General features: G+C 38.7%; 1 protein-coding gene across 7 annotated transcripts in view; it reads left to right on the forward strand.

The window, feature by feature from the left end:
* Positions 1 to 25,633, forward strand: part of GRIK1 (glutamate ionotropic receptor kainate type subunit 1) — a 464,784-nt gene that overhangs the window by 424,177 nt on the left and 14,974 nt on the right. For 5 of the 7 annotated variants that reach the window (XM_018049047.1, XM_018049094.1, XM_018048953.1 and 2 more), the window contains 2 exons: positions 13,154 to 13,379; positions 20,668 to 20,918. In XM_018049047.1, coding sequence (XP_017904536.1) covers positions 13,154 to 13,379; positions 20,668 to 20,918 — 477 coding nt within the window. Of the gene's footprint in view, positions 1 to 13,153; positions 13,380 to 20,667; positions 20,919 to 22,227; positions 22,886 to 25,633 lie in introns of those variants that run through there. The other 2 variants (XM_018049065.1, XM_018049014.1) reach the window with 1 other exon arrangement.

Raw genomic sequence — 25,633 nt, forward strand, 5'->3', positions numbered from 1 at the left:
CTTCGGTCGCTCAGTTCAGTTCAGTCATTCAGTTATGTCCAACTCTTTTCATGGACTGCAGTGCACCAGGCCTCCCTGTCTATCACCAACTCCAGGAGCTTGCTCAAACTCAAGTCCATCAAGTAGGTGATGTCAGCCAACCATCTCATCCTCTGTCATCCCCTTCTCCCACCTTCAATCTTTCCTAGCACCAGGGTCTTTTCCAGTGAGTCAGTTCTTCACATCAGGTGGCCAAAGTATTGGAGTTTCAGCTTCAGCATCAGTGCTTCCAGTGAACACCCAGGACTGATCTCCTTTAGAATGGACTGGTTGGATCTCCTTGCAGTCCTAGGGACTCTCAAGAGTCTTCTTGAGCACTCAGCTTTCTTTACATTCCAACTCTCACATCCATACATGACTACTGGAAAAACCATAGTTTGACTATATGGGCCTTTGTTGGCAAAGTAATGTCTCTTCTTTTTAATATGCTGTCTTTTTAATACAGCTTTTCTTCCAAGGAGCAAGAGTCTTAATTTCATGGCTGCAGTCACCATCTGCAGTGATTTTGTAGTCCCCCAAAATAAAGTATCTCACTGTTTCCATTGTTTCCCCATTCATTTGCCATGAAGTAATGATGGAACCAGATGCCATGATCTTAGTTTTCTGCATGTTGAGTTTTAAGCCAATTTTTTCACTCTCCTTTTTCACTTTCATCAAGAGGTTCTTTAGTTTCTCTTCACTTTCTGCCATAAGAGTGATGTCATCTTCTCACCTGAGGTTATTGATATTTCTCCTGGCAATCTTGATTCCACCTTGTGCTTCATCCAGCCCAGCATTTTGCATGATATTTTCTACATATAAGTTAAATAAGAAGGGTGACAATGTACAGCCTTGATGTACACCTTTCCTGATTTAGAACCAGTCTGTTGTTCCATATCCATTTCTAACTATTGCTTCTTGACCTGCATAAAGATTTCTTAAGAGGCAGGTCAAGTGGTTTGGTATTCCCATCTCTTTAAGAATTTTCCAAAGTTTGTTGTGATCCACAAACTCAAAGGCTTTGGCGTAATCAATAATGTAGAAGTAGATGTTTCTCTGGAACTCTCCTGCTTTTTTGATACAACGGATGTTGGCAATTTGATCGCTGGTTCCTCTGCCTTTTCTAAATACAGCTTGAACATCTGGAAGTTCACTGTTCACATACTGTTGAAGCCTAGCTTGGAGAATTTTGAGCATTACTTTGCTAGTGTGTGAGATGAATGCAATTGTATGGTAGTTCGAACATTCTTTGGCATTGCCTTTCTTTGGGATTGGGATGAAATGAGGCATAGCGCCATTAAATAACTTGCCACAAATTTATAAAGCTATTGATGGGAGAGCCAGAGTTCAGTCAAACTTCAGAGAGTTCTAGAAGATAAGCATCTTGAGGATAGACAATTGGTCTATTTTGTTTGTCATTTATATCCTCAGAAACTGAAACAGTACCTGGAACATAATAGATACCTAGTGAAGGATAGTAGACACTCAGAAAATATGTTTTTAATAAATGAGCAAATGCACTGATGAAATCTAAGAGAGATGAATTCTATCAGAGAAAGAAAAAAGAAAAAGAAGGGAGGGACGTGAAGCAGTGTATTTGTGCAGGCTGCTCTAACAGAACATCAGACTGGGAAGTTTATAAACAACAGACATTTATTTCTCACAATTCTGGAGGCTGAAATTCAAGATTGGGGTCCAGAATGGTTGAATGAGGGCTCTCTTCCAGGTTGCAGATTTCATGCTGTGTCCTCCTGTGGTAAAAGGGGCAAAGGTCTTTTAGGATCCTCTTTTATAAGGGCACTAATCACATTCATGGCTCCATCCTCATGACTTAAACACCTCCCCAACACCTCACCTCCTTATGCCATCACCTTGGGGGGTCAGAATTTCAACGTATGGATTTTGGGGGGAACCATTCAGACCATAGCAGGAAGGATACAGAGAGATCCACAGAGGAAGAGAAGCCGTTCTATGTTCCTCGATTTACAAGTTATCTCGTAGCCCAGCAACCCTATTTATCAAGAAGGAATTTATTTGCAAAAAGAGAACAAGGACTAAATCCGATTTAGTTTTCCCCTTGAGGGAGGCAAGCTGTCAGAAAGCTTCAGAGGGATCCACACTCGGGGATTTTAAGCTGGATTATTCTGCAAGGGAAAGAAACAAGCCAGCTTTTTAGCTCTCAGGGTAGTTCCACCCTGTCACTGAGTGACAGCAGTTAAAGTCACGAGGACTCAGTTCTGACCTGGCTCTACATTAATGCATCACCTCTGCTGTGCCATTACAGTGTCCCTCCTTCCCTTTCTCTCTTAATCAAAGACAGTATCCTCTCTTAGGTTGTAGAATCAATAAGGAAAGCTTCCTTTACCTGGTCTAGCTTAGCACATTCTGATCTACTGTTGGGGATGTAATGACTCTTGCCCATATGGATTCATTTCGTACTCAGTCACAAGGAAATTTCTAAGAAGCACTTTTTCATCACACTCAATATCCCCAAAATATCCCTTTGGCACATCCAAATGGCGAAGCCGACTCTTTGCTTTCGAGATGATTCTAAGTTGTTTCACAGCTGAAGAATAGGCAGTTGAAAGCTGAAAAGGATGATGGAAATTACTAAAATCCATAAGCAAAGTGCACTAACTCTTCACATTTTGTCTCTGGGACACAAACAGGAGATGCTTTTAGTAGAGGTTCTGCTGGAAAAGGGCTTCCCAGGCGGCACCAGTAGTGAAGAATCTGCCTGCCAGTTCAGGAGATGCAGGTGTGATCCCTGGGTCAGGAAGATCCCCTGGAGAAGGAAATGGCAACCACTTCAGTATTCTAGCCTGGGAAATTCCATGGACAGAGGAGCCTGAGAGACTACAGTTCATGGGGTTGCAATGAGTAGGACACGACTGAGCACACACACATACCACAAAACACACACACACACACATACCACACACCCACACACCCACACCCACACCCCCCCCACACACACACACACACTGCTTGAAAAGTGACCAGAAGTTGCTCACTAAAATTTCCATCCAAAGTCGCTGACTTTTTTTTTTTTTAATCTAGACTGCTATTCTTGCAGACAATCTGCCCTTATATTTCAGATTTGGGATACTTGATTTTCAATGTGGAAAAAAAAGCTATTTTTTAAAAATAGCTCAGATGAGGTTTCACTATTCATCATCTGAATTCAGACAAAGCTGAGAGAATAAACTGACATTTATTAATCAAGTGCTGGGTCACAGTATGACTTGTCTAAGACCAGGGAGGCCAAAATAGTTTTCCTTCATAGAACAATCACAGTGATCACCAGGGACTGTATTTACACAAAGAACTGGGGTTAAATTATAAATTCAAATACATGTATATTCACAAAGTTTTGTAGATGGGCACCTAAAGATACCTATATGCTAATGCCCATTAAAATAAAGAACAATTTTAAGTTTTGTGACCAAGGGCATTTAGTTAATGATGCTTATTAAACATTATACTTCCACAGGGTCATCTGCACCTGAGTCTTAAAGACCTTAGCACTGTGGATGATATAATGCCTATTTGATAACAGCGTGTCAGTCACCAGGAGACCAATTACCAGGTCAAAGTTAAAGAAAGGCAGAGTGTTTTATCAACTGTCCAGGTGCTGTCGAAGATGTTTTAGGAGATTCTCCAAGTATAAGGAGACCTTTTATTTGCCCTTGTTGGACAAATCTATCTATCAATTTTTAAATGGAATCTTTTTATAAATCAGTATGTTAATAATTCAGAACTTCAAGAGACTTCATATAAGAACACTTTTTAAACAAATTCTCTTGTTATTTTCTACTCAGGAGAATACTAATCGATAATATGATATTAATTATATTGGTTTCTCAGCTCTCTGCTGTTGAATTGCTTGGTCCTTTCAATTGTTTCAAAATCCTGAATGATAGACTTTCCTGCCCTCTCCACTCTCTGAGACCAACCCAGCATCTTAGGAGGTACAAAGAGTGGTCAGTTCAAGATCTATGGACATAACTTGAGAGCAGATTTCCTAAGGCCATTTTCTTTCTTACACACAACAATGTTGAGAGCAGTGGCACCCAAATACACTAAGGTACTAATCCTCCACATCTCGTAAAAAGTAGGACATGTGAAAAATTGGTTTTTCTCCTTGTAATTATTAATTCCATTAATTACCTTTGGACAAATGGAATAGCCCAAACTTTGGTCTCACAGTGACAGTTTAGCAACTCATATCTTTTTCCTAGGTGAAGAAATGATTCTCATGTTAAAATTTGAAGAATCATTTAAGGCCTAAAACAAGGGTTTTTCTCAATGCCTCTTGCAAACTATCATCCAAGAATACTGATTTGGGTTCATTGTTCAGAGATTAGGGATCCCAGCCAGTCTTCTCAGGAGATATAACTAGTATAAAATTAAAACTTAGAGGAGGGCTTTGTTCTGAAGCCAGATAGCCTGGGTTCAAATTCTGATATTACTGCTTATTAGCTGTATATGTGCATATGTGCCCAGTTGCTTCAGTCATGTCCAACTCTTTGCGACCCTATGGATTGTAGCCCGCCAGGCTCCTTTGTCCATGGGATTCTCCAGACAAGAGTGCTAGAATGGGTTGCCATGCCCTCCTCTAGAGAATCTTCCTGACCCAGGGATAGAACCTGCATCTCCTGCATTGCAGGCAGATTCTTTACTGCTGAATCACTGGAGAAGCCCCATTAGCTATGTAGACCTTGGTAAGTTATTAAATCCTCTGTATTTAATCCTTGAAATATTGTTTTAAGAAATACATAACTTAATAGAGATAGTGTGCTTGTAATACTATTTGCTTTACTTGGCAAATTATAAGCAAGAAAACTGTTAAATAAAAAAAAAAGAGAAAAAATGCTAAAGATTATTATAATTATCACCTACAACATCATCACCATTAGCATCCAATTCTTATTCCTACCTATTAGTCCTACTTTTTCAACTTTCTGAATTAAAGAAAGGAAAAAAAAAACCTCTCTAGTTTGGTCTTTGTTCAGATTCCTCACCATCAGTGATCCCTAGGTGGTGTGGCTTCTGGTACTGGACAGAAAAATTCCAGAGAGTGCCAGTGCCCAAATCTCAAAGACTTTCAGAGGCCAAGTCAGACGAAAAACTTAGTCCTTGGAAGCTTGCTGAGCACATACAGGCATTTGCAGGAGAACCACTTCCAGATGGTAGATAAGCAGCAGATGGTGAGGCTGCCCTTAGAATTCAGCTGAGAAGAAGAATGAGGCAGTTCAACTCAATTCAGTTCAATTTAGACATTTTTCCGAGATCTCCACTTTGACCAGTACTTGAAGTTGGCACTGTAAGAGATAGGAAAGGGTGGATATAAAGTTTTGCTCAAGGCTGAAAAACCTGAATAGCAATAGAGAGACAAGATGTGCACAGACCTGTTAAATACAATTCAGCATGTGATTAAGTAGCATGCCTTATGCAGACAGGAAGTGGTGTGAACATAGGAAAAGTCCTTGTGAACCCAGAATAGAAAATACTCATGTAAAAAATGACTCTCAGTAAAAACTGCTGCTAAGCTAAGTCACTTCAGTCGTGTCCGACTCTGTGCGACCCCATAGACTTTTCCTCTCAGTAAAAGCTAGCCTTGTAAAAATCGTCTCAGACCCAAGTCAGAGGATTACACAGATTAGATCATGGTTCGGTCTAAAATGACTTGAATGAAATAGATTTTTTAAAAAATCGTAACAGGGTTGTCATTGCTGGCTTTCATGGTCTGGGGACTTTGGACCTGCTGTGGGAATAAGGGAGTCTCTAACCTTTATAATCTCCTTCCAGAGAGTGGCTAGGTACTTTCATTAATTCAAAAGATATTTCAAGAAAGTTACTGCCCCGTGCTGCACCAGTGCATCCGAAGCAATGAGCCGTTATAGGCAGACAGGTTTCAGACAGAAATAGTCATGTAACGAAGCACAAAATGAAAGACATTTCACAAACTTCTCTGCAGAGGAAGGAATTCTTCACATAGGAGCTATTAGCTCTTGTTTGAAAGATCCAGCCAATCCTGCCATGAGTGTTCAAACTGCCAAGTACCTATAGTATAATATTGCTTAGGGAGAAATCCATGAGGTCAATTAAAGTTAACCTGTTTCAGTGCCTGATACATTGCCTGTAAGGGACCAATCTTTAATTCTGGACAGGAGAAAAACATGAAAAATGTTTTAGCAAAGGTGTTTAAATCCCACTGAGGGAAATTGTTAAAGGGAACACATGAAATTTTAAAAACCTAGGAGATTCTGCAAATGTCGTAACTTTCTGTCAATTCAAGGTAAGAGCGTAATCAACTGGAATGATCATATTCTATATCAATACATTTGAAAGATAGAGGCCCCTCACTATAGTACAAATGCTTTCATCTGAGAATGCTTTCTTCAAAGTGACTTTTGTAAATTAAATCATATTTTTAAAAATTCAGGATAACTTATTATTTAATGAAATAATATATGTAATCATGTGTTAAACTTCCCTAGTGGCTCAGATGGTAAAGAATCTGCCTGCAATGCGAGAGACCAAAGTTCAGTCCCTGGGTCTGGAAGGTCCCCTGCAGAAGGGAAAGGTTGCCCACTCCAGTATTCTTGCCTGGAGAATTCTATGGAAAAAGGAGCCTAGTGGACTACAGTCCGTGGGGTCGCAAAGAGGTGGAGATGACTGAGAAACTTTCACTTCGCTTCAATCGTGTGTTAAGGGAAATGATTGCTTTTAAGGCAACGGTTCACCTCTGATATATCTGCTTTACAAGTTTGGATGACTGCATGGCTGATTTCTGCGTCTTTGATTGATTTTTAAGGTTTTTTAATTTTTTAAATTTTATTATTTATTTGCGGTTGCACTGGGTCTTTGTTGCTGCGTGGGTTTTCTCTAGTTTGCAGTGAGTGGAGACTACTCCCCACCTGTGGTGCATGGCCTTCTCACTGCAACAGCTCCTCTTGTGGCAGAGCACTGGCTTTAGAGCACAGGCTCACAAGCCTAGGCTCAGTTGCTCTGCAGCGTAAGGAATTCTCCTGGACCAGAGACCAAACCTGTGTCCCCCGCATTGGCGAGTGGATTCTTATCCATTTTACCACCAGGGAAGTCCCATGTTTTTTAAAAATCAATGTCAGGGAAGTCCCTTTTTTTTTTTTAAATCAATGTCTATCTAAAATAAAAGTAAGTCAGAGATGACATTTTGAAATGTAATTGTCTTTGGTATTTTATTTGTTCTGTAAGTATGTATTTACCATATTTATAAGACCATTTGTTTATAAGATAACAAAAATCAAATATCAATAATCTATCCTTAGGGTATTTGTGTGAGGTTATGGATATATGTAAAAATAAGTGTATAAATAGGTGTATATATATCTATATCTATATATATATATATATAAAATCTTTATATATGTTGGCCTGAAGTAGAATTGCAGTTATTCATTCTACTGAATAATGGGATTACACATCTTTACTGTAGAAGCCCTATAACCTGGTTGAAGAAATAATGTGATGTATTTCAGTAAAAATAAAATATTAGAGGGCTAGGTCTATAAAATGCACATACTCTCAGTCTTAGGATTGTATTACACTCCACAATTCACACATATTTTACCTGTAAAATAGTAAAAATAGTAAAATAAACATAATAGAAAAAAATAGTTAAAAACCCTGCAGTTGAAACCAATGAAACTATATGAAATAGAAAATGCTGTTAAAAGAAAAAATATAAACAATACCTACATTTCTTTTCAGGTTACAACTGTTGCAGTTCCCAAAACACTCATTATTTTTTGACTAAACAAATATAAGCTGTCTAAATTCATGTAAATTGTTTCCATGCATTGTGTGATGACTACAAGAATTGCAGCAGCACTAGTTATAATAGAAAGGTGCTACAGCTTTTTGCTGAAATTATTTTTTTAGAAAATGTGTTAATGATGTTAAAATGTCAGCCAAGTCAAAATTTTGATGTTCTCTGTGTTAAAACAAATAGTTGATTCCCTGTTAGTTAAGAACACATACCCTAGAGCCAGATTGCTAGGATCGGGTCCCAGTTTCATCATTTCTTTATGTGGCATTCTGTTTCCTCATCTGTAAAGGAGAAATAATAATGGTATCTTTCTCATATGAACACTGTGAAGATTAAATGGATTAATAATGCATAGTGCTTAGAGTCATTTTGGGCACACAGTAAACACTGCATGTGCTGGTTATTATTGCTATTTTCAATAAGCAGTTTTTAAGTGCACAGAGACCAATTGTAAATCATTTCCCATTGAGTGTTTAACCTGCAAGAATTATGAGAGAAAAAAGAGAAATAAACAAGTCATCAAATGGTGATATAGTTATACTCCCTTATAACAAAGTTTAGATTAAAAAAATGCTTATTCTTTGCCAACAACCTTTCATCAGCATCAGAATAGCCATATAATCAGGTTTAATTAGACAAAGTAAATGTATTTAAACCTTGATGCCCCTGTAAGATTAAAAAAAAACTAAAGAATTTCAGATTTAATAAAGGAGGACTTTTCAGTTTTAGTGATTTTTGATAAGAAGCTCAGAGTACTTTACAAATCTTCTAATTAACCTTTGACATATTCAGTGAAATAAAATGCAATCACTGTTTCTTCTTTTTAAACATGTATCATTTAGAGCAATTTAGCAGGCCGAGGCTATGGAAGATTTAGAAGTGCAGAAACATCCAAACTGTCATTCAAATGATTTGCTTGGTCTTTTAATATTTATGACAATGTTCCATAAAGCATGCTTTAATTTTTAAGAATTACTAAGATTTGTGTCTTAAAATTTATGTATTAAAAAATAAACAATTTAATTACTCTTAAAATAGTACTTTCTGACCAAACAGAAAATAAATATTGCAAAACATAGTATAACAGAGGATGGAATTCAAATACGTCTGTTAACCACAACCTCCTTCTCCACGCATCCCCTAACTACCCCCTGCTTGGCGACCACCGGTGTTCTCTATGTCCCTGGTTCTGTTTCCATTTCATAGGCTCAATTATGTCATGGGTTTTTTAATTAAAGTGTAATTGCTTTACAGTGTTAGTCCTGCAGTCGTATGTATACATATATCCCCTCTCCCTCGTGTCGTGTTTTAGACTCCACATATAAGTGAGAGCATGTGGTAACTGTATTTCTCTTTCTGGCTTACTCCGCTTAGTGTGATAACCTCTAGGTCCATCCAGTGTTGCTGCAAATGGCCTTGTTTCCTTCTTTATTATGGCTGAGTACTCTCTCACTGGGTATATGCACCACGTCTTCTTTATCCGTTCCTCTGCTGATGGACATTTAGGTTGCGTCCGTGTCTTGGCTGTTGTGAACAGCGCTGCAGTGAAGTCACTTCACTATTGCTGAAGTCAGGACCTGCATAAGTGATGTGAAAGGGCTGGTCCGAAGAGTAGAACCTAGGAGGTGAAGGACCCTTAAGTGAATCTTGTCCAACAGTGAGATTCCCCTTGTAAGTTCCCAGTGGTAGAAAATGCACTATATCCTAGTGCTCAAGCCATCTACAGATAGTTTTAACTGCTAAAAAGGTTATTTCTTAGCCACATTCTGGGTCTTTCTATCTAAGCTCCCCAGTTTTTCAAATGTAGACTAGAAGGCAGTCCCACAACTTTCTAAACGAGGAAAGAAAACTTGAAATGAAACCAGAAGGGTGCTATTATGTTTCCCACTATTAGGCTGGAGCAAACATAGCAGGAGGGGCCCAGAGAAATTTAGAATATTCCCTATGCCCTCTACTTGACCAAGTCTTCCACCAAGTGACCATTTTCTTACTGAGGAAAATTTCTGCCCTCAATGAGTCACACTCCATGCCAGCTAGATTTCCCTTCTAGCACCTCAGGGAACTCAAGCCAAGATCAACCTTCTACTCCAAACCTACTCCAACCTTAAGGTCATGGTCATGACCCTGAATTAATTAATGACCTTCAGCTATATTTGTTGTTATTGTTCCATCAGTAGGTTGTGTTCAACTCTTTGTGACCCCATGGACTGTAGCCCTTTAGACTCCTCTGCCCATGGGATTTCCTAGGCAAGAATACTGGAGTGGATTGCCATTTCCTTCTCCAGGGCATCTTACCAACCTAGGGATCCAACTCATCTCCTGAACTGGCAGGTGGATACTTTACCACTGAGCCACCAGCGAAGTCCCATCAGCTCTACAGTTCAGTTCAGTCGCTCAGGCGTGAGTGGTGCTAATCAAAGTGTGATATGATATGTGTTGATTCAGGAAACATTGTGTTACCAACCTGCAATAAGATTAAAAAATAAAACAAGAATAAGAGTTTAGAAGTGCTGTAGCTCTCAGATATTGTGGTGGCATCAAGAATATGATTAATGGATACTTCTTGAATATAGACCACTTTGAAGTCTGTCAAAATTTAATCTGGTGAGCCATACCTGGTATGAGTATATGAATCCCTACCTACCGTAACACAGTAGGACTCCAGATAGGTCTGCCCTGGAGTGAAAACATAGACAGTCCTTCACTGCAGACAATTCGAGAACCACAATTGATTGGGATCAATAACAAGTATATAGGTTTTCAGTTGAATCTTCTCATGTTTTTCCATGTCCTTCAATACATAAATTCCAAGAAGGACTCCTCCCCAGGTGGTCTATTTCTTATGAATGAACTGATCTTTTACTTTGTTTTGTCCTCAGCTTCCATGCATGCAAGCTAAGTCACTTCAGTCATGTCTGACTCTGCAACTCTACGGACTGTAGCCTTCCAGGCTCCTCTTTCCATGGGATTCTGCAGGCAAGAATATTGGAGTGGGTTGCCATGCCCCTCTCAGGGAATATTCTTGACCTAGGGATCAAATCTAAGTCTCTTATGTCTCCTGCATTGTCAGGAAGGTTCTTTACCACTTAGCTTCACCTGGAAAGCCCTCTAGCTTCCATAGACCACGCACACACAAAAATCCAATTTTCTACCTATTTACAATATTTATCTTTAATAAAATCTAAATATAATGGAAAAATAGATGTTTCATGGATTTTTTACATGGGGCTAGCTCCTAGTTTGCATTAACATGACACCAAATCACAAATAACCTCAGGGCATAATTTGAGTTCTTGAATATATGCTGTAGTGTCACAGGTAGATCATAAGGTGAAAATCATTCTCAGAAGAATTTAGCAAGATTGATATTCACCTACCCAAAATAAGCATGGAAAGACCATTGAATTAGATTGCAGGGGATTGAAGTCTGGGGCTTCTCTGGTGGCTCAGACGGTAAAGAATCTGCTTGCAATGCAGGAGACTCAGGTTTGGTCCCTGGGTTCGAAAGATCCCCTGGTGAAAGGAATGGCAACACATTCCAGTATTCTTGCCTGGAGAATCCCATGGACAGAGGAGCCTGGTGGTCTATAGTCCACAAGACCAAGGAATTGGACATAACTGAGTGACTAACCTCACACTGAGGTCCAGTATTACCTATGGTACATATTAACCAGTTTTGTGACTTTCACGAAGTCTCCAAATCTTCTGTACCAAAATTTCCTCCTCTATGAAAACAGGAGTTTGAATGAGCCAGTATCTGAAGTCTCTTGACAACTTTAAAATTTCATAATTCTAAAAAAAAATTTTCCCTTAAGGAAGTTTCTTGACGGAGGAATAATTTTCCCAGCAGTATATTCACTGCCAAAAGACAGACTAACCTCTTTGCACTTGCACAAGTAGCTCTTTATTATAAATTTAGCATTATCAGACTCTTCTAGGCTAAAATTACCCAACAAATTAGGCATTGACCCCAACCTCAAAAACACACTTTTTCATGGCGACATGAACCCCAACTTTCAGATATCTCTGAGAGTGAGGAGTAATTCACACAAGCCTGATCATGACAAAATGGTTTCCATAACACACCAGTATCTAGAAGGTACTCTTTATTGAATTGCTATTTGTCTCATGAGACTTTTCTCAAGGGGCTCTTCAAATGCTTAACAACCCAGAATAAAGCCATCTGGCCTCCCTCAACTCATAAAGCCAACAGCATTAGCCCAGGTCTTAAATAGATTTAGGAATTGAGTGAGCCCCCAGGAACACTTGAACATGAGTAACCACGCTAGCGTTGAATTCACAGATATTTCATTCATTGCTTATGACCACAAATCATGTTTTAAGCATCTTTACACTCCTGAGATGGTAAGATGATAAGCCCTGTGCCTGCCAAGGAAGTTCTCGTGTGTGTGTGTGCGTGTGTGTGTGTGTGAGTGTGTGAGTGTGTGTGTGTGTGTGTGTACCATATACAACGTGTGAGCTAGAGATTGCTCAAAATTATCAGTAATTTCCCTAGTGTCTTTCATCTTTCAAATTAATACAGGGAAGTGCTGATGCAAATGAAGACAAATACAGGAAAAAAAAATGGAAACAATATGGAAATTACAAAACAAAATGCAAACAAAATCATGCAACACTTTCAAATAAAAATTTAGTCCTCATTATCTAAAACATAATTGGAATTTAAAGCTAATTATATACAAAAAAGGCATATAAGAAGACAGTAAGAAGAGTTTTCTGACCTGAATTTCAGTCTGAAAGAGCGTTTGCTTCAAGTTTTCTAGAGAAGATAAGAGTAATCAGCAGTTCTTTCATAAATAAAGCAGAGAAACTCTGGGTTGTATCCCAAGGCTCTCCCTGCAAAGGAATGTTAAAATTTACATACCAGAACAGTAAAACAATGCCTACTGAAGTTAAGTAGTTGAAGGCGATGGAATTAATGAATAGAGTCCTGGGGTGATCTAGTCACCCCTTAGCCCATTGGGGCCTTGATGTCTTCTTCTTAAGTGGCCAGAGTTCACTGGGCAAATGCTGTCATTGATACCAACATTGTCTCTTCCATTCTGAAATCAGCAAAAGGATCTTGAGGTAATGTCTTACATCAATGGGGCAGGATCTCTTTTTTTCTCCATAGCTGCCTCAGTGCCCCCAAGGGTTTTTCCTTGACAACTACCAAACTGAAGTCCCAGGATCATCAATATTAGTTTCCTACCTAAAGAGAAAGAATCCTTCCTACACAGTTTGAATACATGGGGTTTCGAATAGCTTCAGGGCCTATTTTCTCAGCACTCTCTGCTGGCAGGTGTGTTTGTTTCCCTGCAGAAATCGAAGATATCCACCTATGAGAAGATGTGGGCTTTCATGAGTAGCAGGCAGCAGACTGCCCTGGTCAAAAACAGTGATGAGGGGATCCATCGAGTGCTCACCACTGACTATGCCCTGCTGATGGAGTCCACTAGCATCGAGTATGTGACGCAAAGAAACTGCAACCTCACCCAGATCGGGGGCCTCATTGACTCCAAAGGTTATGGAGTGGGAACACCAATTGGTAAGAAAGACAAGGCAGTATCCAAAGTGGCGAATGTTAATTACAAAGTATAGAAGGGAATGGACTCAAATATATCTACTCCACATTCTGAGAAAGTTTACAGTTCCCTCCATGGACTAATTAAAACGGAAATGCCCGTACAGATCATAGACACGTTCGAATTAAAGAGTCCAAGATCTTCAATCTAATAAACTTTCAACTCATTATTTCTTTCAAGTTCTGCCACTGCATATATGTTTGAGGTCATAGATTTTATTATTTTACCCCAAATATTGTTTAACAATATCTTCCAAATTAGCACTCATTACATTATGTTCTCCAATACATGCCTATATAGTTTTTTCCATATTAAATTTTACTAGAATACAGCAAAATTAACTAAGCATATAGATGACAAAGTTAAAGGGCTAGCGTTCCACATAAGTAGAAAACAAAACTGTATCTATCAAAAGGAAGAGGTCAAAGATTAAATTATAATTTGCTCAGACAATATGCAGATTCAATCATTAATAATTATCTAAAATTTCCAAATAGTCTTTGTTGCTCAGTCACTAAGTTGTGTCCAACTCTTTGCCACCCCATGGACTGCAGCATACCAGGCTTCCCTGTCTTTCACTGTCTCCCAGAGTTTGCTCAAACTCATGTCCATTGAGTTGGCGAGACCATCCAACCATTTCACCCTCTGTTGCCCCCTTCTCCTTCTGCCTCAATCTTTCCCAGCATTCAGATCTTTTCCAGTGAATCAGTTCTTCATATCAGATAGCCAAAGTACTGAAGCTTCAGCATCAGTCCTTCCAATGAATATTCAGGGTTGATTTCCTTTAGGACTGACTGGTTGGATCTCCTTGCTGTCCAAGGCACTCTCAAGAGTTTTCTCCAGCACCACAGCTCAAAAGTATCATTTCTTCAGTGCTCAGCCTTCTTCATGGTCCAACTCTCACATTCGTAGATTACTACTAGAAAAACCATAGCTCTGTGTGGACTTTTGTTGGCAAAGTGATATCTCTGTTTTTAAGATGCTCTCTAGGTTTGTCATAGCTTTCATTCCAAGAAGCAAATGTCTTTTAAATTTTCTGGCTGCAGTCACCATCCACAGTGATTTTGGAGCCCAGGAAAATAAAATCTGTCACTGTTTCCACTTTTTCCCAATCTATTTGCCAAATAGTCCTGCCCTTGATTTTGTACCACTTCACAGTCTAAGGTTATTGTTACCTTGTAGGCATACAGACCCACACAGCTGAGTCTTCCTGCATGTCTGAGATTTGGAACTATATTCTGTATTCAAGGGCCAATGGCTTCCCTATAGAGAACTCACCTATTTCCCTCACTACAGAAACTGTATTGTGTAAGGTTCTGGTATGGTGGCAATCTGTTCTTCTCAAGTGAGTCAGCAGCAATTTTCTGATAAGCATTCCAACGAGGAAGAATTGGAGGCCATCTTAGACCACTTGGTTAGTCCAATAAGAAATCATAAGTTACTTCAGATAATTAAGGACCCAAGGTTGATTATTATTTATCTCTTTTGAAAAGGATTATCTGGTTCCCTCAACACTATACAGGGATCACAAACTCAGATGCTTACAGAGATCAAGCAGGCATAATTGAATAAAGCTTTGTGTGAAGAAGCCATAGGGAACAGTAGCAACCATGAAGAATTAGCGACTGCATGACTCATAAAGGGGTCAGCTGCCTTTCAGGTCAGTTGGTTGTGGGAATTCATACACAAAGTTGTTAAATCTTCTATTTCTCATGAAGAGAAAACAAGCAAACAGACTTTAGGTGAACTTTCCTGATGCTTTAAATTGGCAGCAAATTTATTTTTTCTAAAAGATTAAGTAGCCTGTATTCAATTTCTGATCTATACTAACTTGATTAACCAGATAAAGGTCAACTCTCCTCACCTTTTACTGTCAATACATAACCAATTTGATTCCATGCAATATATTTGGTGCTAGAAATATATGCAGTAAAGACATTAACTATATTATTATTGTTGTTATGCATGTCCTTTAAATAAATCAGCAGAATGATTGGGATAGGGAACATGTGACTACCTTATTGCCCCTTTATTTATAATAACTTTTCCTGATGAAAATGCCAATTTTCAAGTGAAGTGAACACTTTTTCCCAACTGGTTACCTCTCCTTAAACTGTGCTCTTCAGGGGACTCAGTGGGATATTCAGACATTAACTAAAAGGATACTATGCTTCTTTTTTATTTGAAAAGCAATGCCTCATCTCTCTAACTAAGCCTTGTCACCTCATTTTAGATAACGGGGTGGAAGAAGCTAGATGTTATTATATATATAATATATATATTATATTCCATCACTGCAGGAGACCTGTGTTCGATCCCTGGGTCAGGAAGATCCCAAAGGAGGGAACGGCTTACCCACTTCAGTATTCTTGCCTGGAGAATTCCATGGACAGAGGAGCCTGGCAGGCTACATTCCATGGGGTCACAAAGACTCAGACAGGGCTGAACACACAGGGATCAAACCCAGTCCCTTGCACTGGCAGGTGGATTCTTACCCACTGACCACCAGGGAATCCAATGTAGCATTTTGAAAATGACTATGCCACCATGTGAAGGAGGCTGACCCTGTGATAATTATCACTGTATTTTATATAATATGATATAAAGAGATTTAAATGTTTCGACTTAGTCTAACTTTTGCCAACATCATGCAGCGTCTGACATACAAATTCCCAAATTGAGTTTTTCCCTTTCCCTCATGGAAAAAAAAAAAAAATACACACCAGGAATTTTTCATAGTGGTTATAAACCTGTCATGCTTTTAAAACAAAAACAGTGAGGGAATAATTGGAACAGATGGCAGACCTCAGAGAGAATGCATCCATTGGGAATACAGCTGTTGGATAAATTTGTGAGATGTTTCTTCTATGATGAATTGACTCTTTAAGAAAGATCAGTTTGCTATTCAGGAAGATTCATGCGTGTACATATATATTTTTTTCAAGTGACTTGTCATAAATCACTTCCAATGTCACTCAGTCCATGTAAGCAACAACAACTGAAGCTAAAATACATTCAAATATAAAAAAAAATTCCCACATACTTCTGGTCTTGCCCTGGCTGGCTCACTCAAGGCTCCAAGTTCCTTCTCACAGTCAACAATGGGCAAAATCAGCTCAGTCACGATACAAAATTGAAAACTTCGTTTCTTACGGGCTCTCAGGACAGGGCTCTGGAAATGTTCCTCCTGAGGGATTTAAAATAAAACTTGAAGAGAATGAGAGCAGTTAAGGCTTAAACAGGTTACTAGGAAGCTGGAAATGACCTTCCTTGGAGACCAACTTTAAACAGAGAGCCGATCTCATCTGTCTGAATTGTTTTAGGTGCCATGCAGCCTGAAGGCAGAAGGAGAGCATCAGTCAATATTTACTGAGTGCCCGCTGTGTATGCTGCCATGATTACTGCTGCAATTGTAACCCTATGATCATTCTCACATTCTTCAAACCACCTTTCTGTACATTCAAGTAAAGCTCTCATGATTCAAGTAAAGCTCACATACTATGAGTATGTTAAACGTGCTAATTTTGACACTAACCATTATTCTGGAGATGTTTAAACAAGCAGCCAATATCTTAATTTGGATTTTGTGAGTCATTTTCTCACCAGAAATCCACTTTTAACTGACAAGCCCAGAGAAGGCAATCGCAACCCACTCCAGTACTCTTGCCTGGAAAATCCCATGGACAGAGGAGCCTGGTAGGCTGCAGTCCGTGGGGTCGCCAAGAGTCAGACGCAACTGAGTGACCTCACTTTCACTTTTCACTTTCATGCATTGGAGAAGGCAATGGCAACCCACTCCAGTGTTCTTGCCTGGAGAATCCCATGGACAGGGGAGCCTGGTGGGCTGCCATGTATGGGGTCGCACATAGTCAGACATGACTGAAGCAACTTAGCAGCAGCAGCAGCAGCAGCAACAGCAACTGACAAGCCACAATCTAACTCCAAAACACTTTGATCTTTTTTTAAACATTTGCTTAAAACGTTTACTTTCGTGTTGGGGTATAGCTGATTAACAATTTGTGACATTTTCAGGTGAACAGTGAAGGGACTCAGCCATACATATATATGCGTCCATTCTCCCCCAAACTTCTCTCCCATCCAGACCGCTACATAACATTGCGCAGAGTTCCCTGTGCTATACAGTAGGTCCTTTTGGTTGTCCATTTTAAATATAGCAGTGTGTACACGACCATCCTAAATTCCCTAACTACTGCTTCCCACCATCCTTCCCCCCTTGGCAATTGTAAGTTCATTCTCTAAGCCTGTGAGTCTCTTTCTGTTTGTAAGTCAGTTCAATTATATCATTTCTTTTTAGATTACACATATAAAGGATGTCATATAGTATTTCTCCTTCTCTACATTTTGACGTTCTTTTAAACTTGATTTTGAGGTGCTGACAATGACTTTATGAAGTCTTGGAAGGGATGGAAAAAATGATAAATGCCACAATATTAATCTTCTGCTTTTTTAACCATGCCTTAGAACATAAGATACATGTGAGAGAGGGGTAGGTAATATGGGGTGGGGGTGGTGGAGGGAGAAGCGTGAATGAATACAACACCAAGAAAGAGTCAGGAGAATTAAGTTCTTGACTCTGCCAGTAGCTATTATTTTCACCCATATTTTCACATCCTAATTTTCTTCAGTTCTAAAAATAAGTGGATTGGATAATATGGATTCTAAGATCTCTTCTTTCAATCCCAAAGAAAGGCAATGCCAAAGAATATTCAAACTACTCCACAATTGCACTCATCTCACACACTAGCCAAGTAATGCTCAAAATTCTCCAAGCCAGGCTTCAACAGTATGTGAACTAAGAACTTCCAGTTGTTCAAGCTGGATTTAGAAAAGGTAGAAGAACCAGAGATCAAATTGCCAACATCTGCTGAATCATAGATAAAACAAGAGAGTTCCAGAAAAACATCTACTTCTGTATTATTGACTATGCCAAAGCCTTTGACTGTGTGGATCACAATAAACTGTGGAAAATTCTGAGATGGGAATACCAGACCAACTTACCTGCCTCCTGAGAAACCTGTATGCAGGTCAAGAAGCAATAGTTAGAACCGGGCATGGAACAACAGACTGGTTCAAAATTAGGAAAGGAATATGTCAAGGCTGTATATTGTCACCCTGCTCATTGAACTTACATGCAGAGTATATCATGCGAAATGCCAGGCTGGATGAAGCACAAGCTGGACTCAAGATTGCCAGGAGAAATATCAATAACCTCAGATATGCAGATGACACCACCCTTATGGCAGAAAGCAAAGAGGAACTGAAGAGCCTCTTGATGAAGGTGAAGCAGGAGAGTGAAAAAGCTGACTTAAAAACATTCAGAAAACTACAATCATGGCAACCAGTCTCATCATTTCATGGTGAATAGATGGGGAAACAATGGAAACAGTGAGAGACTATTTTCTTGAGCTCCAAAATCAGTGCAGATAGTGACTGCAGCCATGAAATTTGGTTGCTTGCTCCTTGGAAGAAAACCTATGACCAACCTAGACAGCATATTAAAAAGCAGAGACATTATTTTGCTAACAAAAGTTCATCTAGTCAAAGCTATGGTTTTTCTAGTAGTTATGTATGAATGTGAGAATTGGACCATGAAGAAAGCTGAATGCAGAAAAATTGATGCTTTTGAACTATGGTGTTGCAGATGACTCTTGAGAGACCCTTGGACTGCAAGGAAATCTAACCAGTCAATTTTAAAGGAAATCAGTCCTGAATATTCACTGGAAGGACTGATGCTGAAGCTGAAGCTCCAATACTTTGGTCACCTGATGAGAAGAACTGACCCATTGGAAAAGACGCTGATGCTGGGAAAGACTGAAGGCAGGAGGAGAAGTGTAGGAGAAGGGGATGACAGAGGATGAGATGGTTGAATGGCATCACTAAATCGATGGACATGAGTTTGAGCAAGTTCTTCCGGGTGTCAGTGATAAGGAGGCCTGGTGTGCTGCAGTCCATGGAGCCGCAAAGAGTCAGACATGACTGAGCGACTGAGCTGAATTGACTGAAGCTCTCTTCTGGTTCTAAGAGGCCATATTTTCTTCTTCTTTTTTTTTTTTTTTTTTTCCATTTTTCTTTTTCCACCAAGAAGAATGTTAAAGTTTACAGAAAGACCTAGAGTGTACTACTTTCTTACTGAGTAGAATAAAAAGCTTACAAAAACTCTTAGCACCCAAGGAGAAATTTAATAAAGAAATTTTACACTCTTTTTAAAAATCTCTTCCTTTGCTCTGATTAACATAGGGATCCAGTATTGGACAAGCTGTGGCTGCAGCAAGATGATATTGATGCCCTCTACCCATAATAGAATTAAAAATCCAATGGCATTGCTAGAAGATAGAGTATAAATAATATCAATAAAGTACTTGCAAACTTTCTAAGTCTAGCTGTGTTTTGTGAGACCTTTGAATTATTCAAAACCTACTTTTAATAGTATCTTAATAAGTGTATTAGTCAGTATGAACTAATTACTCTGCAAGTCTGTAATGGCCAAGGCAGTAAATACTTATTTCTTAACTTTGTTATCATCCAATAGCAGACTGAGAGAGGGATTCTGATTCATTCAGTCATCCTGAGACCCAAGCCCTTTCTAACCAGTGGTTCCACTATCCCTAGTGTCTTAAAATTGTTTCCTCCTTGCTGAGTATTTGAGGAAAGAGAGGGAGACAGTAGAGGATCATGTTGGGAGGATTCATGAGACAGGACTGGGAATAGTCATACAGCACTTTAGCTCCCAGTGGCTAGAAATTGGTCAGTCACCACAAGGCATTGTAAAGGAGACTAGGAAATGTCTAGCTACTCCCATAGGAAGAAGAAATGGCACAGGTGATCATCTAGCCGAGCTGTCATAATATTAGACATCCAAAAGCCTAGAAAAAATGGAATTGAAATGATGAAATTCTCTAATGTTGGTAAAGATTCATAGGAAACTCACCAGAAACAACAGGATGTCATGGAATTCCCAGCTCAGCTCTTCCTAATTTAAAAGGAACTATCTGGGTAATAGCTCATCTCAGCATGTCAGCTTTGTCCTTTCCAATTATTTAGATCCTTCAAAATATAGTATTGTCCTTGCCCTTTGTTGGCCAATTTGTAGACTGAGGTTTTTCCAATAGCTGTGAGTAGTTACCTCTAAGACAGCTGTAAGTTACCTGTAAGTAACTTCTAAGTTGATAACCCTTCTTTGCATCTTCTTCAACCTTTTGGTAACCAATATCCAAATATCCTCACTTACAGGCTCTCCTTACCGGGATAAAATTACTATTGCTATTCTTCAATTACAAGAAGAGGGGAAACTCCATATGATGAAAGAAAAATGGTGGCGGGGAAATGGCTGTCCAGAAGAAGACAACAAAGAAGCCAGTGCTCTGGGAGTAGAAAATATTGGGGGCATCTTCATTGTTCTGGCTGCTGGATTGGTCCTTTCTGTATTTGTAGCCATTGGAGAATTTATTTACAAATCCCGAAAGAACAACGATATTGAACAGGTGAGTCATCTCTTTCTAAGATGGGTTAGTTTGGGGTTTGTGCTATCTGTCTTAAGCTTAGGGGTATTAAGGATGCTTCCCCTTTTTGTAATAGTCTATTGAATCAGATGCCAAGAAGAGCCATTTTTGAATTAGAGCAAAGAGCTCTTGAATCCCTGCCAGCTGCTGCTGGCACTGCATGCCCATCATTTATTAATGAGAAGAAGGAAACACCTTATACACTAAATCCAATTAGCACTTTTTGAAATGACAGTGCAGAAATTTCAACCTCGGTTAATTTCCTCAACAGTTGTTTGCTCTTAAGATAGAAACCCTAGATAGAGCAAGGAAAAAATAAATCCCAAATTAGAAAAGTTATAAAAAAAAAAAAAAAACCTTTGAGAGAAATGTTAGCATCTCCTTAGTTTCAGGACTGAGCACATGCACTAATGCAAAGCAGTCTATATAAAGATATAAATGCAATATTTTGAAACTGAACATTACCTCTATCAAAGCATGTTTTGCAAAAGAATAGTTCACAAAAAATGATAAATACAGGATGACAATAAAATATGAAAATTTTTAATTTTCCAAATTAGGATTGTGGTTGGTTTTTCAACAGTCAACCCTTTTTGCCTGTTAATTTTAGCTTTGATGAAAAATCACACCAAGAATTTACCCTATTCTGAGTTAGAGAATGGTGATTAAAGATAATTCCTTCATAAACCTATGAGAATAAACTAAACACATAGCTCATGCCCATTGTACAGCATCTGGTACCCAGTGAATTTAAAAATAGTTAGAATTTTGAAACTATGCACTATTAATGACAGTGCTAATTTAAGGCTCAACTATCAATGTCTTAAAATCCTTAACAACTTTAGAACACAGGGCTCTACATTTCCATTTTGCTCTGGGCCTTCCAAATAATGTACCCAGTTCTGATTAATAATCTGAGTCCCACTTTCTTTAAGTGGAAACATCTCCAAAGATGAGGATGATTGATTATAACCTAGTTTCATCATGAAAATTTTCCCGAAATTACAAGGCAATTGTGAGAACATTAAGCACCACTTTCCTAGACCCTGTTAGAGAAAACTGTCCTTAACTAAAAGGGAGAATGGACTGATCTGCTTTGTTTTAACTTTCAATTTGCTCTTGAGGTGTCTTGTTTTATGCAACTAATTTGAAAATTAAAAGCTTGTATATGTTATGCTTTAATGTGCTTCTCATAATTGTCATTTGATTTAAATTTTCATTTAAACACTCATTTTTTTGCTTCTGATTTATTCATTTTTTCTATATTTTTCTCATTTCTTTTGCATGCAAGGCTTTTTGTTTCTTTTATGGACTGCAGTGTAAGCAAACCCATCCAACCAACTCCACTTCTGGAACCACTTTATCTACGGATTTAGAATGTGGCAAATTAATTCGAGAGGAGAAAGGGATTCGGACACAGTCCTCAATTCACACTGTGTAATCATTTATTTTTTAAAAAAAGAAGGTGTACCTCAGTAGAAACTGTTTCTGCTAATTAGTGTTGTTGATGATATCTGTGTCTACTAAACATAAATAGCCATAACCCCTACCCTTGTTTTAAGATAGCAAAACTCACGTACTCTGAACATTGAATTCAATGCACTAGAAACACATGTGCATTTGATGTTGAAACAGAGGTATGTTAGATGTATACAGACTCCAAAATATGTGCATTTGCAGCAGTTTGCTATACCATTGAGAGAATGGTTATCTTAGTTGTATTTTCACATATTAAGGTTAAGCAACTTTTTCCTCATACAAAAGTAGGTTCAGCCATTCAGCAGTGCAAAGCATGAAAACAAATTGTTATTTTGTGGCAGTCTTTTCATCTTTGTGAAACTTTTCTCCTCTTTCTTTCTCCCTGTACCATATGCTCTGTAAAGCCACACTTTCCAACTATCTAAAGCCCCATCTTTTCATAACTTCTTAACAATGTTAATTTTTAATTCAAATTGAGTCTACTATTTGAAATGTATCATTAACACAGAGATTCAAAGATGTGTTAGATTTTAAAGATACAAAAAAGAGACTTAGAAAATGAAAACTAAACTTGAAACCTCAGGTACCACAGAGGAAGAGCATTGGCTTCCCTGGTGGCTCAGAGGGTAAAGCATCTGCCTGCAATGTGGGAGACCTGGGTTCAATCCTTGGGTGGGGAAGATTCCCCTGGGGAAGGAAATGGCAACCAGCTCCAGTATTCTTGCCTGGAAAACCCGATGGGTGGAGAGGCATGGTGGGCTACAGCCCATGGACTTGCAAAGAGTCAGACACGACTGGGCAGCTTCACTTTCACTTTCAGGAAGACATAACATAGTCAAAGATGATCCCTGAGTAGGGATCTTTCAAGTAACATTTATTTGTAGAAATTGACAGTCTTCTGTAGGTTCAGATAGATAGTATGTTCAGTCTTTAAGGAACTGTGATTTTTCAAGCTATAGATTATTTTTTGCAACCTCCGAGCAAATTCCTAAGCTAGAAACTAATGCCTAGCCTCTTGTATTTTCCACTCACTCGGCCTCTTTCTTTGCACTGATGAACATCTTTTCACAAGATGTTATTTTATTCCCACCCTACTCATCCAGGATAGAATGGTTGTTTTTGTAGCAATCTTTCTGAGCCTTGCTGCTTTCACACTCATTTCTCTGGATCCTTTGCCATTTTCAATTCCTTCCAAGTATACTAGGGAGAAGGACAAGGAGAAGAAAATAGAGGAAAAAAAATTCCACTATACATTAGTTACAGATCTCTATAAATTTATTTTCCATCTGCATTCAAATGCTGTAAGTAATTTTCACTCTAACTGAGCATGGTGACATAGAAAGCCAACAACATACTTAATTTGTTGTGACAAAAGCTGCTTGCTGTCCCTCTGAGCTTGTTTCCTCTTCACAATGACTAGGGGATTTGAAGATGCTTTTCATCTTCCCTTAATACAGGATCCATCTGTCTTTCTTCTCCTTAATGGGGTTACCTTTTGACATGTGAAGTGATCCCCCAAAATATATTTCTCAGAAGTAGACATAGGCCATCTGTGCAATCATGTACCTTTTTGCCTTCTCTTTGCTTAGCTTTAAATGGGTTCCAATTTTTGAATCGCAAGTCTCTTCAATCAACTCTGTATTTCTCTAGTAAAGTATGTTCAGGAAAGTTGACTCTTGCCCTGATTGTTTCTCAGTCTTGGTTTCTTCTTTAAATAAATATACTTTTAAGAAAATATCCATAAATTACACTAAGATTTATTAGTATTTATTTAGGTAAAAGCAACATACTGTTTGCCCTAAGTCAGAGTTCACATCCTCATAATAAAAATAAAAAAATCAAATGTTGGGATAAACATTATGTAATTCATAATTCATTGATTCTATATATAGAAACCACAAATTACATAAATTTATTTTCCCAAGGACTATATATAATAAACCAAAAATGCTACTCAAAAAGTTTAAGGGTTATATATGAGGTATAGATGATCAGGATTAATGTAACAAAACTTACCTTTCTATACAGAGTATCATTTAAAAGTATGATTCAGAGGTTTGGATAAAATTAATATTTATGTACTACTTCACACCGTAAATAGCTTCCCAGGTGGCCCTAGTGGCAAAGAACCCATCTGCCAATGTAGGAGACCTGAGAGACACAGGTTCGATCTCTGGGTCGGAAAGATCCCCTGGAAGAAGACATGGCAACCCACTCCAGTGTTCTTGCCTGGAGAATCCCAGGGACGGGGGAGCCTGGTGGGCTGCCGTCTATGGGGTCACACAGAGTCGGACACGACTGAAGTGACTTAGCAGTAGCAGCAGCAGCAGTGTTAGTTTAATCCTTTCCACAATTTTATTTCAGCTTTACTAACAGTTGACTCTGAAATAGATATGAGACAGTGACCCAGAGTCCTAGAAGAGACTCTTAAAACAGTCTCTTAGAAGAGAATTTTCTAAAGCAGCCAAACTTAGGTTCAGGTTCTAGTGGAGCCACATACTGAATGTCTATAGACAAGTAACTGAATTTCTCACAGCCTTGGTTTCTTATATGTAATAGGGTTCTATAGTTTCTAGGTCATATGGTTGTATTAAAGGCATGTTTGTGGAAATGACTTTCATTAGCCAAATCTCAAATTAGATTTTCATGGTTGAATAACCAGTTGAACACCAGGAAAACTGTCCCTTTACTACATAACATTTCAGTATGTTTAATATGTTAGGATGCATTGAGAATTTGCAACAAATTGGAAAAGTATCCAGCACTTCCCAAACCTGTAGTGACCTAAAGCATACTCTTATGTCTATAATAGGCACTCAGGTTGTTGCCATTTCTCGATTCTAGAGGTAGGATCGTTAATTCCAAGCAAGATATATTTAGCATTAAATATTTAATAAACCCTCTCTAGAGAAGAAGAAACTGTGCACATCTTGGGGGTAGAAATGCCATTATATTCAAATGGTGATCTTCCTGTTTAGCTGTAAGTGGTAGGCTACTCAAGACACTCAGGTAGGTAAGTTTCCTGCTCTGTCTTGTGACTTGTACCTCCCTTGAGAAACTGCCCTTCATTTCAGACCCTGGTTTCTTACCTTCTCCTCTGTCTCCTTTCATACATGCTCTCAGACAACCAATTCTGCCATTGAGTAAATAACCAATAAGCCCACAATGACTCCAGGAGAAGTCATTGCATTTTAAGTGAATTTAGAAAGAAAAAAAAA

Source organism: Capra hircus, chromosome 1, assembly GCF_001704415.2.
Source record: "Capra hircus breed San Clemente chromosome 1, ASM170441v1, whole genome shotgun sequence".
Lineage (NCBI taxonomy): Eukaryota > Metazoa > Chordata > Mammalia > Artiodactyla > Bovidae > Capra > Capra hircus.